Source organism: Haliotis rubra, unplaced genomic scaffold, assembly GCF_003918875.1.
Source record: "Haliotis rubra isolate DU_JTF1 unplaced genomic scaffold, ASM391887v1 Scf43, whole genome shotgun sequence".
Taxonomy (NCBI): domain Eukaryota; kingdom Metazoa; phylum Mollusca; class Gastropoda; order Lepetellida; family Haliotidae; genus Haliotis; species Haliotis rubra.
The window spans coordinates 343,429-356,059 of NW_025767113.1; the positions used below are offsets into that span (position 1 = coordinate 343,429).

The 12,631-nt window shown below is 44.0% G+C and overlaps 1 protein-coding gene and 1 long non-coding RNA gene across 2 annotated transcripts in view; one reads left to right on the forward strand and one right to left on the reverse strand.

The window, feature by feature from the left end:
- The window catches only part of LOC124288974 (protein Mpv17-like), a 30,147-nt gene that overhangs the window by 14,005 nt on the left and 3,511 nt on the right, over window positions 1-12,631 (forward strand). The window contains exons 3-6 of the mRNA XM_046725573.1: window positions 2,995-3,084; window positions 4,400-4,495; window positions 5,406-5,438; window positions 9,427-9,479. Coding sequence (XP_046581529.1) covers window positions 2,995-3,084; window positions 4,400-4,495; window positions 5,406-5,438; window positions 9,427-9,479 — 272 coding nt within the window. The remainder of the gene's footprint in view (window positions 1-2,994; window positions 3,085-4,399; window positions 4,496-5,405; window positions 5,439-9,426; window positions 9,480-12,631) is intronic.
- Window positions 3,399-12,269, reverse strand: LOC124288975. The gene is made up of 3 exons (XR_006901554.1): window positions 12,205-12,269; window positions 8,899-8,907; window positions 3,399-3,412 (listed from the first exon to the last, which is right to left on the reverse strand). It is a non-coding gene; the product is annotated as an uncharacterized LOC124288975 (long non-coding RNA).

Here is a 12,631-nt window from a genome sequence, read left to right on the forward strand (position 1 = left end):
GCAATAGAGCGTGTATCACCAGGCGAGGAACAGGCGGGATTTTACTCCACGTACTTCCTCGTTCCGTAGAAAGACGGCAGGTTCCGTCCCATTCTCAACCTCAAGGGGTTGAATTGCATGTTAGAGGTTCCATCCTTCAAGATGGAGACACTTCGCCTGTGATCTCCTCTGTTCAGCCCGGTGATTGGCTTATGTTGATCGATCTAAAGGATGTGTATCTACATGTGCCTATTCATCCCACATTTAAGCAGTTCCTCCGGTTCTCTTACGACGGGATGTGTTATCAGTTCAAGGTGCTCATGTTAGTGCTGGCGACTCTCGCGCGGTCGCACAGAAGGCATTGTCATCCTTACCTAGACAACTGGTTGCTGCGTGCACTAACTCAGCCAGCGAGCCTAGATTCTACTGACTCAGTGATAGACATTCTAGTTCGACTGGGGTGGATCATAAACCTCAAGAAATCCGACCTGGTACCCACCCAGGACTTGTTTTTACTCGGGGCGCGGTTCACAACTCACAACTGTCTTGTGTCTCTGTCGCCCGACCGGATCACCAGAGTACGGGAGACGGTGTCTTCGTTACTTTACGCAGACTTGTCTCCGTCTGCTAGGTTACATGGCGGCAACTATCTTTGTCGTGTGGCGGGCGCGGTTGAGGATGCGCCCCATACAGCAAGCGTTGGCGAGTCTGTGGGCTCACTCGGAGGATATGGAGAAGTGTCTCACAGTCCCCGGGTGGTTGTCTCCTCACCTTCAGTGGTGGACCAATGTCGGAAATCTCTCCAAGGGAGTCCCTTTGGAAATCCCGACGCCAGCTCTTACTGTTCAAACCGATGCGTCCCTCATGGGCTGGGGTGTGTGTGTGTATTCTCGGCAGTCTGTCGGTGTCCGGACACTGGTCCGAAGCCGAGGCCCGCCTTTACATCAATGTCTTAGAACTGAGAGCTGTGCGGTTGGTTTTCGAGTGCTTCCAGGAGCATGTTCAGGGCCAGGTGGTTCCTCTACAGTTGGACAGCCATACGGCCATGACGTACATCCTGAAGCAAGGCGGCACGGTGTCCCTAGCACTCCTTTGGGAGACATGGGAGTTTCTCCTCTGCTGCGACCAGTGCGACTGTTTATCTCCCGGGGCTGGAGAACGTGCGAGCAGACGCACTCTCTCGCCGGATCCTGGCCCTGCACGAGTGGATGCTCAGTTGTACGGATTGTTCCAGGTGAATCTGTTTGCGTCCGGCGGGACAAATCAGATACCCGTGTTCTGCTCTCAAATACCGGACCAGAGGGCGTTGGCTTCCGAAGCCTTCCTGCTGGATTCGATGGGCAAGGTGCTGTGGGCGTTTCCACCACTACCACTCATTCCCCGGGTCCTCTCCCAGCTGTCCACCCAGCCAGCTCGGCTACTTGTGCTTCTGGCACCACTTTGGCCGTCACAGAGCTGGTTACCGGTAATTATCGGGTTTCTGGCTCAGCCTCCTGTTCTATTACCTTTGCAACCGGACATTCTCACTCAGAATGTGCGCCACACCCCAATCCACAGATTCAGTGGGTGGCTTGGCCTCTGTCAGGTCTAGATATGCTGTCCGGTCCTACTTTCTCACGTCTATCAGCTATTTCCATTCAGCTGTTGACCTGGAAGGCTGTTTTTCTGGTGGCTTTGACATCTGGGAGAAGGGTTGGTGATTTACATGCCATGTCCGCAGACCCGGCACTGACTGTGTTCCATCGAGATCGTGTCTGTATTCGCCTCCCGGATACTTACCGTCCGAAGATTGATCATGCTTTCCATGTGACAGCTCCTATCGAACTTCCTACCGTTACCCAGCCTTCCACATCCTGGACCTCTGCAATGAGCACTCACCCGTTGGATGTCCGTAAGACCCTCAAGATCTATATCAAGCGAACACAAGGGATCCGTACGGGTACCCATCTGTTCTGCTGTTACCGTGGCGGGAAGGCTGGGACTCCTGCCAGCTAACAGACACTTTCTCGCTGGCTTGTATCTGTCATTTGTGCTGCGTATCAGGCTAAGGGCAAGCCTCCCCCTGAGGGGTTGAAGGCTCACTTGGTCAGGGCAAGTCGTCACTTCAAAAGCTTTTACAGCAGCACTGCCCATCAAAGAGATTTGCTCTGCCGCTATTTGGAGCCTGCCTAGCACTTTTTTGTTAGCAGTCTTTGTTTTTGGTTTCTATTGACACTGTGTTCAGTTCTTGTTTAATTGACATATCCACTGTTGATTCTTGCCACCTTTCAATCGCTCAGTTGAGATTTTCGGTTGTGAGTTCTGGTTTTCCCTGTACGGTGCTCTCTATAGAGTTTTCACTCCGTGGGCTGGGTTTGTTTACACTCTCTATGATGTGTTGTCATGCTTAACTAGTTGAGGTCGGTCCTCAGTATGATTTCTCCCTGTCAGGTCACCTCCTATAATGCCTCTCTCGATAGCGTGACAGGTGATTGTTATGGCATGAGTAACTTTTTGTAATTACAAGATCGCTATTTATTTGTACTTTGACAGAATTCCCTCCTCCCTAGCCTCTGGTCTTTGGGAGTCTGTGTTAATGCATATATGTACCCCAAGGACGATCTCTATGAAAAAGAATTAGATAAACCTGTAGAGGTTTCCAATTCTTTGAAGAGAATCGTCCTTGGGGTAGGGCCGCCCACCTCCCCGCAATTCTGTTCACTGATTTGTTCAGCAGAAGGAATGATGATACGGGCCTGGGTGCTTACCTGGTTGGCTGCGCATGCGTAGCGGGAGGTAACTCCACGAGGTGGGGGCCATATAATAAATAAAAAGATATTTATTTATTGTACAATATTTTTATTAAAACATTGATACAACTGTCACATGACATTTTCAGCCGTAGAAAATGCATATATGTACCCCAAGGACGATTCTCTTCAAGGAATTGGAAACCTCTACAGGTTTATCTAAATTTACTTTCTGAACTTGACAGTAGTTGGCCAGGTATAGTAAACATGTCTCCCATGGTTGCAGGGACCAGTGCTGCGAGGATGGTACATGTCTCTAGATCGACTCTTCATCGGGAAGAAGGCAGCACCAATCAAAATGATGGTTGTAGATCAGGTGAGACCTGTGATGATGAAGTATGGTTGGTTGAGATGTGAGGTGAATTATAAAACATCTCAGGTATCAGCCTAGAAATGAAACAGTTACCTAAGTAACAATGTCCACAGATAGTTATCTCCCTTCTTCTATTAAAATGGACACTGATCTTGAGCACCTCCCTTGGACTGATTGTTGCTTTTGTTATTATTTTTCTCCCGAGAATACTCAGATGATATTCCCAGAATTCTTGACTAGGTTGTGATCTCTGCTGCGCCAGCCGCAAGCACAATTAGTACTATAGGGGTGTGTCCTTACATTGATCAACAAGGTTGAAATAAAGTTTCGTCTTGGAATTAATTGGAAAATGTAGTCATCTTTTGTACCCATTGATATTTCTATCTCCATCATCATGACAACGAATGAAACAGTTTTTAGGTTTAACTTCATCTGCCAGTGGTAACAAACGTAGGGACTGAAAGAAAACGAAGACTGTGTACGTTTTTATATTTTTCCCTTATAATCCTAGCATAATTTATTTATTTTTATATTTTATGCATTTTTTAATTTTACAAAAAAAAGTACTCAATCTGTTGTTGAGTGAATTTATAAAATGTAACATGAAGACATGTTATGGATTGCCTAAGTGAATCACATGTCACGGTAGTGTAACTTTCCCTTTACACTGAGGACACTCATGATATCGAACCACTCAAGCCGACTTTCCACTCTGTATCCTCCTTGTCAAGTTAGCTCCTCAGCTGTGCTTGGCTTAACTAGTAAGATACATTCATATACACTTAACTGTGTTTTTGTATGAAAAAAAATAAATTTTGTTTCTATTCTCTTTTTGGGGAGTGTTAACCAGCCAGAAAGAGATTTGATTTTGCCAACCACTTTAACAACCACTTTAACAATATCACAAATACAACTATGCTATTATCAAAATGGACAAATCATTGACTATTATTGACAAATACAACTGCTGCTATAAAATATCAAAATGGACAAAACAAAACTATTATTGACAAGTACTGCTGTTATTGACAAACACAACTATAATTGACCACTACCGCTGTTATTGACAAACACAACTATAATTGACCAGTACTGCTGTTATTGACAAATACAACTATAATTGACCAGTAGGGCTGTTATTGACAAACACAACTATAATTGACCACTACCGCTGTTATTGACAAACACAACTATAATTGACCAGTACCACTGTTATTGACAAACACAACTATAATTGACCAGTACCGCTGTTATTGACAAACACAACTATAATTGACCACTACCGCTTTTGCAAGTGGAACTCTCACCTGTTTTTCAGTGTTTCTTTGCTCCCCAAGTACTGATGCTGTTTTTGACTGGGATGGCAGCATTTAGAGGGGACAGCTTCCATGATATCAAAAAGAAAGTCAAACAGGTACTACTCGAAATAGTGAATGTTGCTTGAAAATAATGCTTAAGCTTTCTGTAAAATACTTGTAAACATTTAGTCATTCGTCATGAACAAAATCAATAATCCCCCTCCTTTCCATATTTTTTTTGCACAACATTTTAATATTTGTATGTACAAAATTGCTGACCCCACCCTGGTTTATGTGAACAAAAGTGACGACCCCCCTACCTCCCCAGAACAAAATGGGTGGCCTCCCCATAAAATCATCATCATCCCCTCTTGAGATAAATTATGAACAGTCCTTAAGTTAATATATCTTATCATATTATACCTTTCTCTTTCTGTTTCTGCAGGTGAATGACAACCTTAAAAAAATTCAGATTTCAAATATTGAAAATGGGATATTGTTGGAATGAAACAGATAAGTTGATCAGACAATCTATATGAACTGGTTCTTGAAAGTCTCAAGTGTTTCCATGAATATAAGTTGTAATGTAACTACTCAATGGAGTGAAATGCATGTTTGTGATTGAGGCATGGGTATAAATGGTTTTGGTGTGAGCACGTAGTTGGTATCCACACATACTGGTTTGGGCTATCTCCCAAATCCGCTGGTTTGGAATCTAAACAAGCATTTTGGACATAAATAAACAATTGAAAGTCATATGAATTCTCACAAAACTGAAGCACACTAATGTCCACAATGTCTTCTATAGCGCAGACATCATAAGAGTTTTCTCATTTGATACCCAAGGAGCACACAGCTTACGTTATGTGTGGACTTACTTTAGCACTGCCATTTCGAAGTTAGTGATTCCGGCATGGCCAGACGGCACTTTTCATGGAGCAGCAAGGGATGACTTGAGCAGCATTATTGACCACAAACAGCATTGTCCTGACTCTGTCTGTAGATTCCTCATGTTTCTGCTTTCAGGATTACATTACAATCCTGGTGACAAATTACAAGGTAAGAAAATCTACATACTGGTAGGGAAAAACTACAGCACTGGGTGGTGTAAACATACTGGAGGGAAACTACAGCACTGGGTGGTGTAAACACTGGGTGGTGTAAAAACATACTGGAGGAAACTACAGCACTGGGTGGTACTGTGGGTGGTGTAAACATACTGGAGGGAAACTACAGCACTGGGTGGTGTAAACATACTGGAGGAAACTGGGTGGTAAACATACTGTAAACTGGGTGGTGTAAACATACTGGAGGGAAACTACAGCACTGGGTGGTGTAAACATACTGGAGGGAAACTACAGGGGTGGTGTAAACATACTACAGCACTGGGTGGTGTAAACATACTGGAGGAAAACTACAGCACTGGGTGGTGTAAACATACAGTGGAGGAAAACATACTACAGCACTGGGTGGTGTAAACATACTGGAGGAAACTAAACATACTGGAGGGAAACTACAGCACTGGGTGGTGTAAACATACTGGAGGGAAACTACAGCACTGGGTGGTGTAAACATACTGGTAGGAAACTACAGCACTGGGTGGTGTAAACATACTGGAGGGAAACTACAGCACTGGGTGGTGTAAACATACTGGAGGGAAACTACAGCACTGGGTGGTGTAAACATACTGTAGGAAACTACAGCACTGGGTGGTGTAAACATACTGGAGGGACTGCACTGGGTGGTGTAAACATACTGGAGGAGGAAACTACAGCACTGGGTGGTGTAAACATACTGGAGGAAACTACAGTACTGGGTGGTGGTAAAACATACTGGAGGGAAAACATACAGCACTGGGTGGTGTAAACATACTGGAGGGAAACTACAGCACTGGGTGGTGTAAACATACTGGAGGGAAACTACAGCACTGGGTGGTGTAAACATACTGGAGGGAAACTACAGCACTGGGTGGTGTAAACATACTGGAGGGAAACTACAGCACTGGGTGGTGTAAACATACTGGAGGGAAACTACAGCACTGGGTGGTGTAAACATACTGGAGGGAAACTACAGCACTGGGTGGTGTAAACATACTGGAGGGAAACTACAGCACTGGGTGGTGTAAACATACTGGAGGGAAACTACAGCACTGGGTGGTGTAAACATACTGGAGGGAAACTACAGCACTGGGTGGTGTAAACATACTGGTAGGAAACTACAGCACTGGGTGGTGTAAACATACTGGGTGGTGTAAACATGGAGGGAAACTACAGCACTGGGTGGTGTAAACATACTGGAGGGAAACTACAGCACTGGGTGGTGTAAACATACTGGAGGGAAACTACAGCACTGGGTGGTGTAAACATACTGGAGGGAAACTACAGCACTGGGTGGTGTAAACATACTGGAGGGAAACTACAGCACTGGGTGGTGTAAACATACTGGTAGGAAACTACAGCACTGGGTGGTGTAAACATACTGGAGGGAAACTACAGCACTGGGTGGTGTAAACATACTGGTAGGAAACTACAGCACTGGGTGGTGTAAACATACTGGAGGGAAACTACAGCACTGGGTGGTGTAAACATACTGGTAGGAAACTACAGCACTGGGTGGTGTAAACATACTGGAGGGGGTGGTGTAAACATACAGCACTGGTGTGGTGTAAACATACTGGAGGGAAACTACAGCACTGGGTGGTGTAAACATACTGGAGGGAAACTACAGCACTGGGTGGTGTAAACATACTGGAGGGAAACTACAGCACTGGGTGGTGTAAACATACTGGAAAACTACAGCACTGGGTGGTGTAAACATACTGGAGGGAAACTACAGCACTGGGTGGTGTAAACATACTGGAGGGAAACTACAGCACTGGGTGGTGTAAACATACTGGAGGGAAACTACAGCACTGGGTGGTGTAAACATACTGGAGGGAAACTACAGCACTGGGTGGTGTAAACATACTGGAGGGAAACTACAGCACTGGGTGGTGTAAACAAACATACTGGAGGGAAACTACAGCACTGGGGTGTAAACATGGTGTAAACATACTGGAGGGAAACTACAGCACTGGGTGGTGTAAACATACTGGAGGGAAACTACAGCACTGGGTGGTGTAAACATACTGGAGGGGGTGGTGTAACATACAGCACTGGGTGGTGTAAACATACTGGAGGGAAACTACAGCACTGGGTGGTGTAAACATACTGGAGGGAAACTACAGCACTGGGTGGTGTAAACATACTGGAGGGAAACATACACAGCACTACTGGAGGGAAACTACAGCACTGCAAACATGTGGTGTAAAACATACTGGAGGGAAACTACAGCACTGGGTGGTGTAAACATACTGGAGGGAAACTACAGCACTGGGTGGTGTAAACATACTGGTAGGAAACTACAGCACTGGGTGGTGTAAACATACTGGAGGGAAACTACAGCACTGGGTGGTGTAAACATACTGGAGGGAAACTACAGCACTGGAGGGAAACATACAGCACTGGGTGGTGTAAACATACTGGAAAACATAGCACTGGGTGGTGTAAACATACAGCACAGCACTGGGTGGTGTAAACATACTGGAGGGAAACTACAGCACTGGGTGGTGTAAACATACTGGAGGGAAACTACAGCACTGGGTGGTGTAAACATACTGGAGGGAAACTACAGCACTGGGTGGTGTAAACATACTGGTAGGAAACTACAGCACAGTAAACACTGGGTGGTGGTAAACATACTGGAGGGAAACTACAGCACTGGGTGTGTAAACATACTGGAGGGAAACTACAGCACTGGGTGGTGTAAACATACTGGGAGGGAAACTACAGCACTGGGTGGTGTAAACATACTGGTAGGAAACTACAGCACTGGGTGGTGTAAACATACTGGAGGGAAACTACAGCACTGGGTGGTGTAAACATACTGGTAGGAAACTACAGCACTGGGTGGTGTAAACATACTGGTAGGAAACTACAGCACTGGGTGGTGTAAACATACTGGAGGGAAACTACAGCACTGGGTGGTGTAAACATACTGGTAGGAAACTACAGCACTGGGTGGTGTAAACATACTGGAGGGAAACTACAGCACTGGGTGGTGTAAACATACTGGAGGGAAACTACAGCACTGGGTGGTGTAAACAAACTACTGGAGGGAAACTACAGCACTGGGTGGTGTAAACATACTGGAGGGAAACTGGAGGGACAGCACTGGGTGGTGTAAACATACTGGAGGGGTGGTGTAAACATACTGGAGGGAAACTACAGCACTGGGTGGTGTAAACATACTGGAGGGAAACTACAGCACTGGGTGGTGTAAACATACTGGAGGGAAACTACAGCACTGGGTGGTGTAAACATACTGGAGGGAAACTACAGGGTGGTGTAAACATACTGGAGGGAAACTGGGTGGTGGTGTAACATACTGGAGGGAAACTACAGCACTGGGTGGTGTAAACATAGTTTGAGGCATGCCTCCACACACAGTTACCATACACAAACTCCACACATAGTTACACATAGCCTACCTCACATTTCTAGTCACCAATAACCCACACAGCTTACCATACACAGCCTCCACACACAGTTACCATACACAGCCTCCACACACAGTTACCATACACAGCCTCCACACATAGTTACCATACACAGCCTCCACACACAGTTACCATACACAGCCTCCACGCACAGTTACCTTACACAAACTCCACACACAGTTACCATACACAGCCTCCACACACAGTTATCATACACCAACTCCACACACAGTTATCATACACAAACTCCACACACAGTTACTATACACAAACTCCACACACAGTTATCATACACAAACTCCACACACAGTTATCATACACAGCCTCCACACACAGTTACCATACACAAACTCCTCACACAGCTACCATACACAGCCTCCACACACAGACTACGTACACAGTCTACACACACAGACTCCTCTAAACACATGGTCTCCACACACAGACTCTGTACACAGTCTTCACACAGAAACTGCACACAAGCTCTGAATTTCAGGTTTGTAATTGTAGGTGTGGCCTGCTGCACAGCTCATCAACTTTTTCCTTGTCCCACTTCAACACAGGTATGTTCTTTATCATCTACCGCATCCCCCTTGAAGGTAGATATGTTCTCTATCATCTACTGCATCCCCCTTGAAGGTAGGTATGTTCTTCATCATCTACCGCATCCCCCTTGAAGGTAGATATGTTCTCTATCATCTACTGCATCCCCCTTGAAGGTAGGTATGTTCTTTATCATCTACCGCATCCCCCTTGAAGGTAGATATGTACTTCATTTTGAAGGTAGGTATGTTCTTTAGTATCTACCGCATCCCCCTTGAAGGTAGGTATGTTCTTTATCATCTACCGCATCCCCTTGAAGGTAGGTATGTTCTTTAAGGTATCTACATCTCCGCATCCCCTTGAAGGTAGGTATGTTCTTTATCATCTACTGCATCCCCTTGAAGGTAGGTATGTTCTTTAGATCTACTGCATCCCCTGGTAGGTATGTTCTTTAGTATCTACCGCATCCCCTTGAAGGTAGGTATGTTCTTTATCATCTACCGCATCCCCTTGAAGGTAGGTATGTTCTTTAGCATCTACCGCATCCCCTTGAAGGTAGGTATGTTCTTTAGCATCTACTGCATCCCCCTTGAAGGTAGGTATGTTCTTTATCATCTACCGCATCCCCTTGAAGGTAGGTATGTTCTTTATCATCTACCGCATCCCCTAGAAGGTAGGTATGTTCTTTAGTATCTACTGCATCCCCTTGAAGGTAGGTATGTTCTTTATCATCTACCGCATCCCCCTTGAAGGTAGGTATGTTCTTTATCATCTACCGCATCCCCCTTGAAGGTAGGTATGTTCTTTAGCATCTACTGCATCCCCCTTGAAGGTAGGTATGTTCTTTATCATCTACTGCATCCCCCTTGAAGGTAGGTATGTTCTTTATCATCTACCGCATCCCCCTTGAAGGTAGGTATGTTCTTTATCATCTACCGCATCCCCCTTGAAGGTAGGTATGTTCTTTAGTATCTACCGCATCCCCCTTGAAGGTAGGTATGTTCTTTATCATCTACCGCATCCCCCTTGAAGGTAGGTATGTTCTTTATCATCTACCGCATCCCCCTTGAAGGTAGGTATGTTCTTTAGCATCTACTGCATCCCCCTTGAAGGTAGGTATGTTCTTTATCATCTTCCGCATCCCCCTTGAAGGTAGGTATGTTCTTTATCATCTACCGCATCCCCCTTGAAGGTAGGTATGTTCTTTAGTATCTACTGCATCCCCCTTGAAGGTAGGTATGTTCTTTATCATCTACCGCATCCCCTTGAAGGTAGGTATGTTCTTTATCATCTACCGCATCCCCCTTGAAGGTAGGTATGTTCTTTATCATCTACCGCATCCCCCTTGAAGGTAGATATGTTCTTTAGCATCTACTGCATCCCCCTTGAAGGTAGGTATGTTCTTCATCATCTACCGCATCCCCCTTGAAGGTAGGTATGTTATTCGTTAGGGGCATTGCTATATTTAGACAGAGTACTGAAGTGTGCTACAACCCTATAGGCATCACCAGTGATGCTATGAATAGCCTCGAAAGATCACGTAGGTTTTTCTTTGATATATAAGGGGAGGTAACTTTTACTTCACATCTATAGTCTGTTTGCAGTGAAAACGTACCGATGAATTTCACTTTAAACAAGAAAGTAAATCGAATAAAGTGAAATTAAGATTGCAAATCCGCATAAGTTTACCTTGCCAACTGAACATTTAAATATCATTGTTATATATGTTATATTTATTGTAAATATATTATTGGTTTGTATTACAAGGGTGTGTGCACATTAAATGAAACACAAAGAACAAGTAGGGTTGGTCTAAGTTAACGCTCATCACGTACCGCATGCACATTTGTTTCAGTGTTCCAACTACTACGCATACCACCTTATAATATAAACCAATAATAGCGATTTGAATCTATGATCGTTTGTTAAACAACTTTTATCCTAAGATGAATAAAATTCTGAGATTCAAATGTTCAATTGGCAAGGTAAAATTATGAGGATTCGCAATATTAATTTCACTTTATTTGATTTACTGTTTGGTTTAAAGTGAAATTCGTTGGTACGTTTTTACTGCAAACAGACTATACCATTACATCTCAAGCCACAAGATGACCAGCATTTTGTGACAATATTTATACCCTGCCAGGCCTGGTGTCAAGTTGGATCACCGTTGCTGGGAGGTGAATATTGCTACCACCTGTCTGTTGATATAATCACTGTTTTTATACTAAAATACTTTGAATTTGTACTGCTCTCTGTTTTGTGATACCTTTGTAGTGATTTGTGAACTTAGTTAATTTTAGAACACATTTCTTAATGACATCACATTTCTGTGTTGTTTGTTGGCTTCACACCTGGTTCTTTCATGTACTGATTCTCAGTTAACGTTCTAGTTTCAACTTGTAAATCAGCTCGTAACATGTTCTGGCACAATAATGAATATCGATCTGAAAATTGTGTCCTCGATAATATTATGCAAAAACCATTGTGATGAAAACAGTTTTAATTCACTCACAGTATTCAGATTTTGTTCATGGGCTGCTTCTAAACTATGGAGGCTTTTTTGTTAGCAATCCAGGTTTTGCTCAATGTTAATTCTCCTATATATATATATATATATATATATATATATATATATATATATATATATATATATATATATAAAAGTCGATACATATTCAGTTAACGACTATCGATCTCTGTGATCTATATCAATTAGCAACCCTAACTGTCATTCTCGTGTACTACAGCCATTCTGTTATACAACACTTGGGCACTACAGCCACTCTGTTATACAACACTTGGGCACTGGGGAGGTGGGACAGCCTAGTGGTTAAAGCGTTCGCTCGTCACACGGAAGACACACGTTCAATTCCCCACATGGGTAAAATGTGTGAAGCCCATTTCTGGTGTCCCCTGCCATGATATTGCTGGAATAGTGCTAAAAGCTGCGTAAAACCCAACTCACTCACTATTATACAGCTCTCGTGTACTACAGCTGGTCCATTATATAGCTCTTGTGTACTACAGCCACTCTGTTATACAACACTTGTGTACTACAGCCACTCTGTTATACAACACTTGTGTACTACAGCTATTGTTATACAACACTTGTGTACTACAGCCTGTTATACAACACTTGTGTACTACAGCTATTGTTATACAACACTTG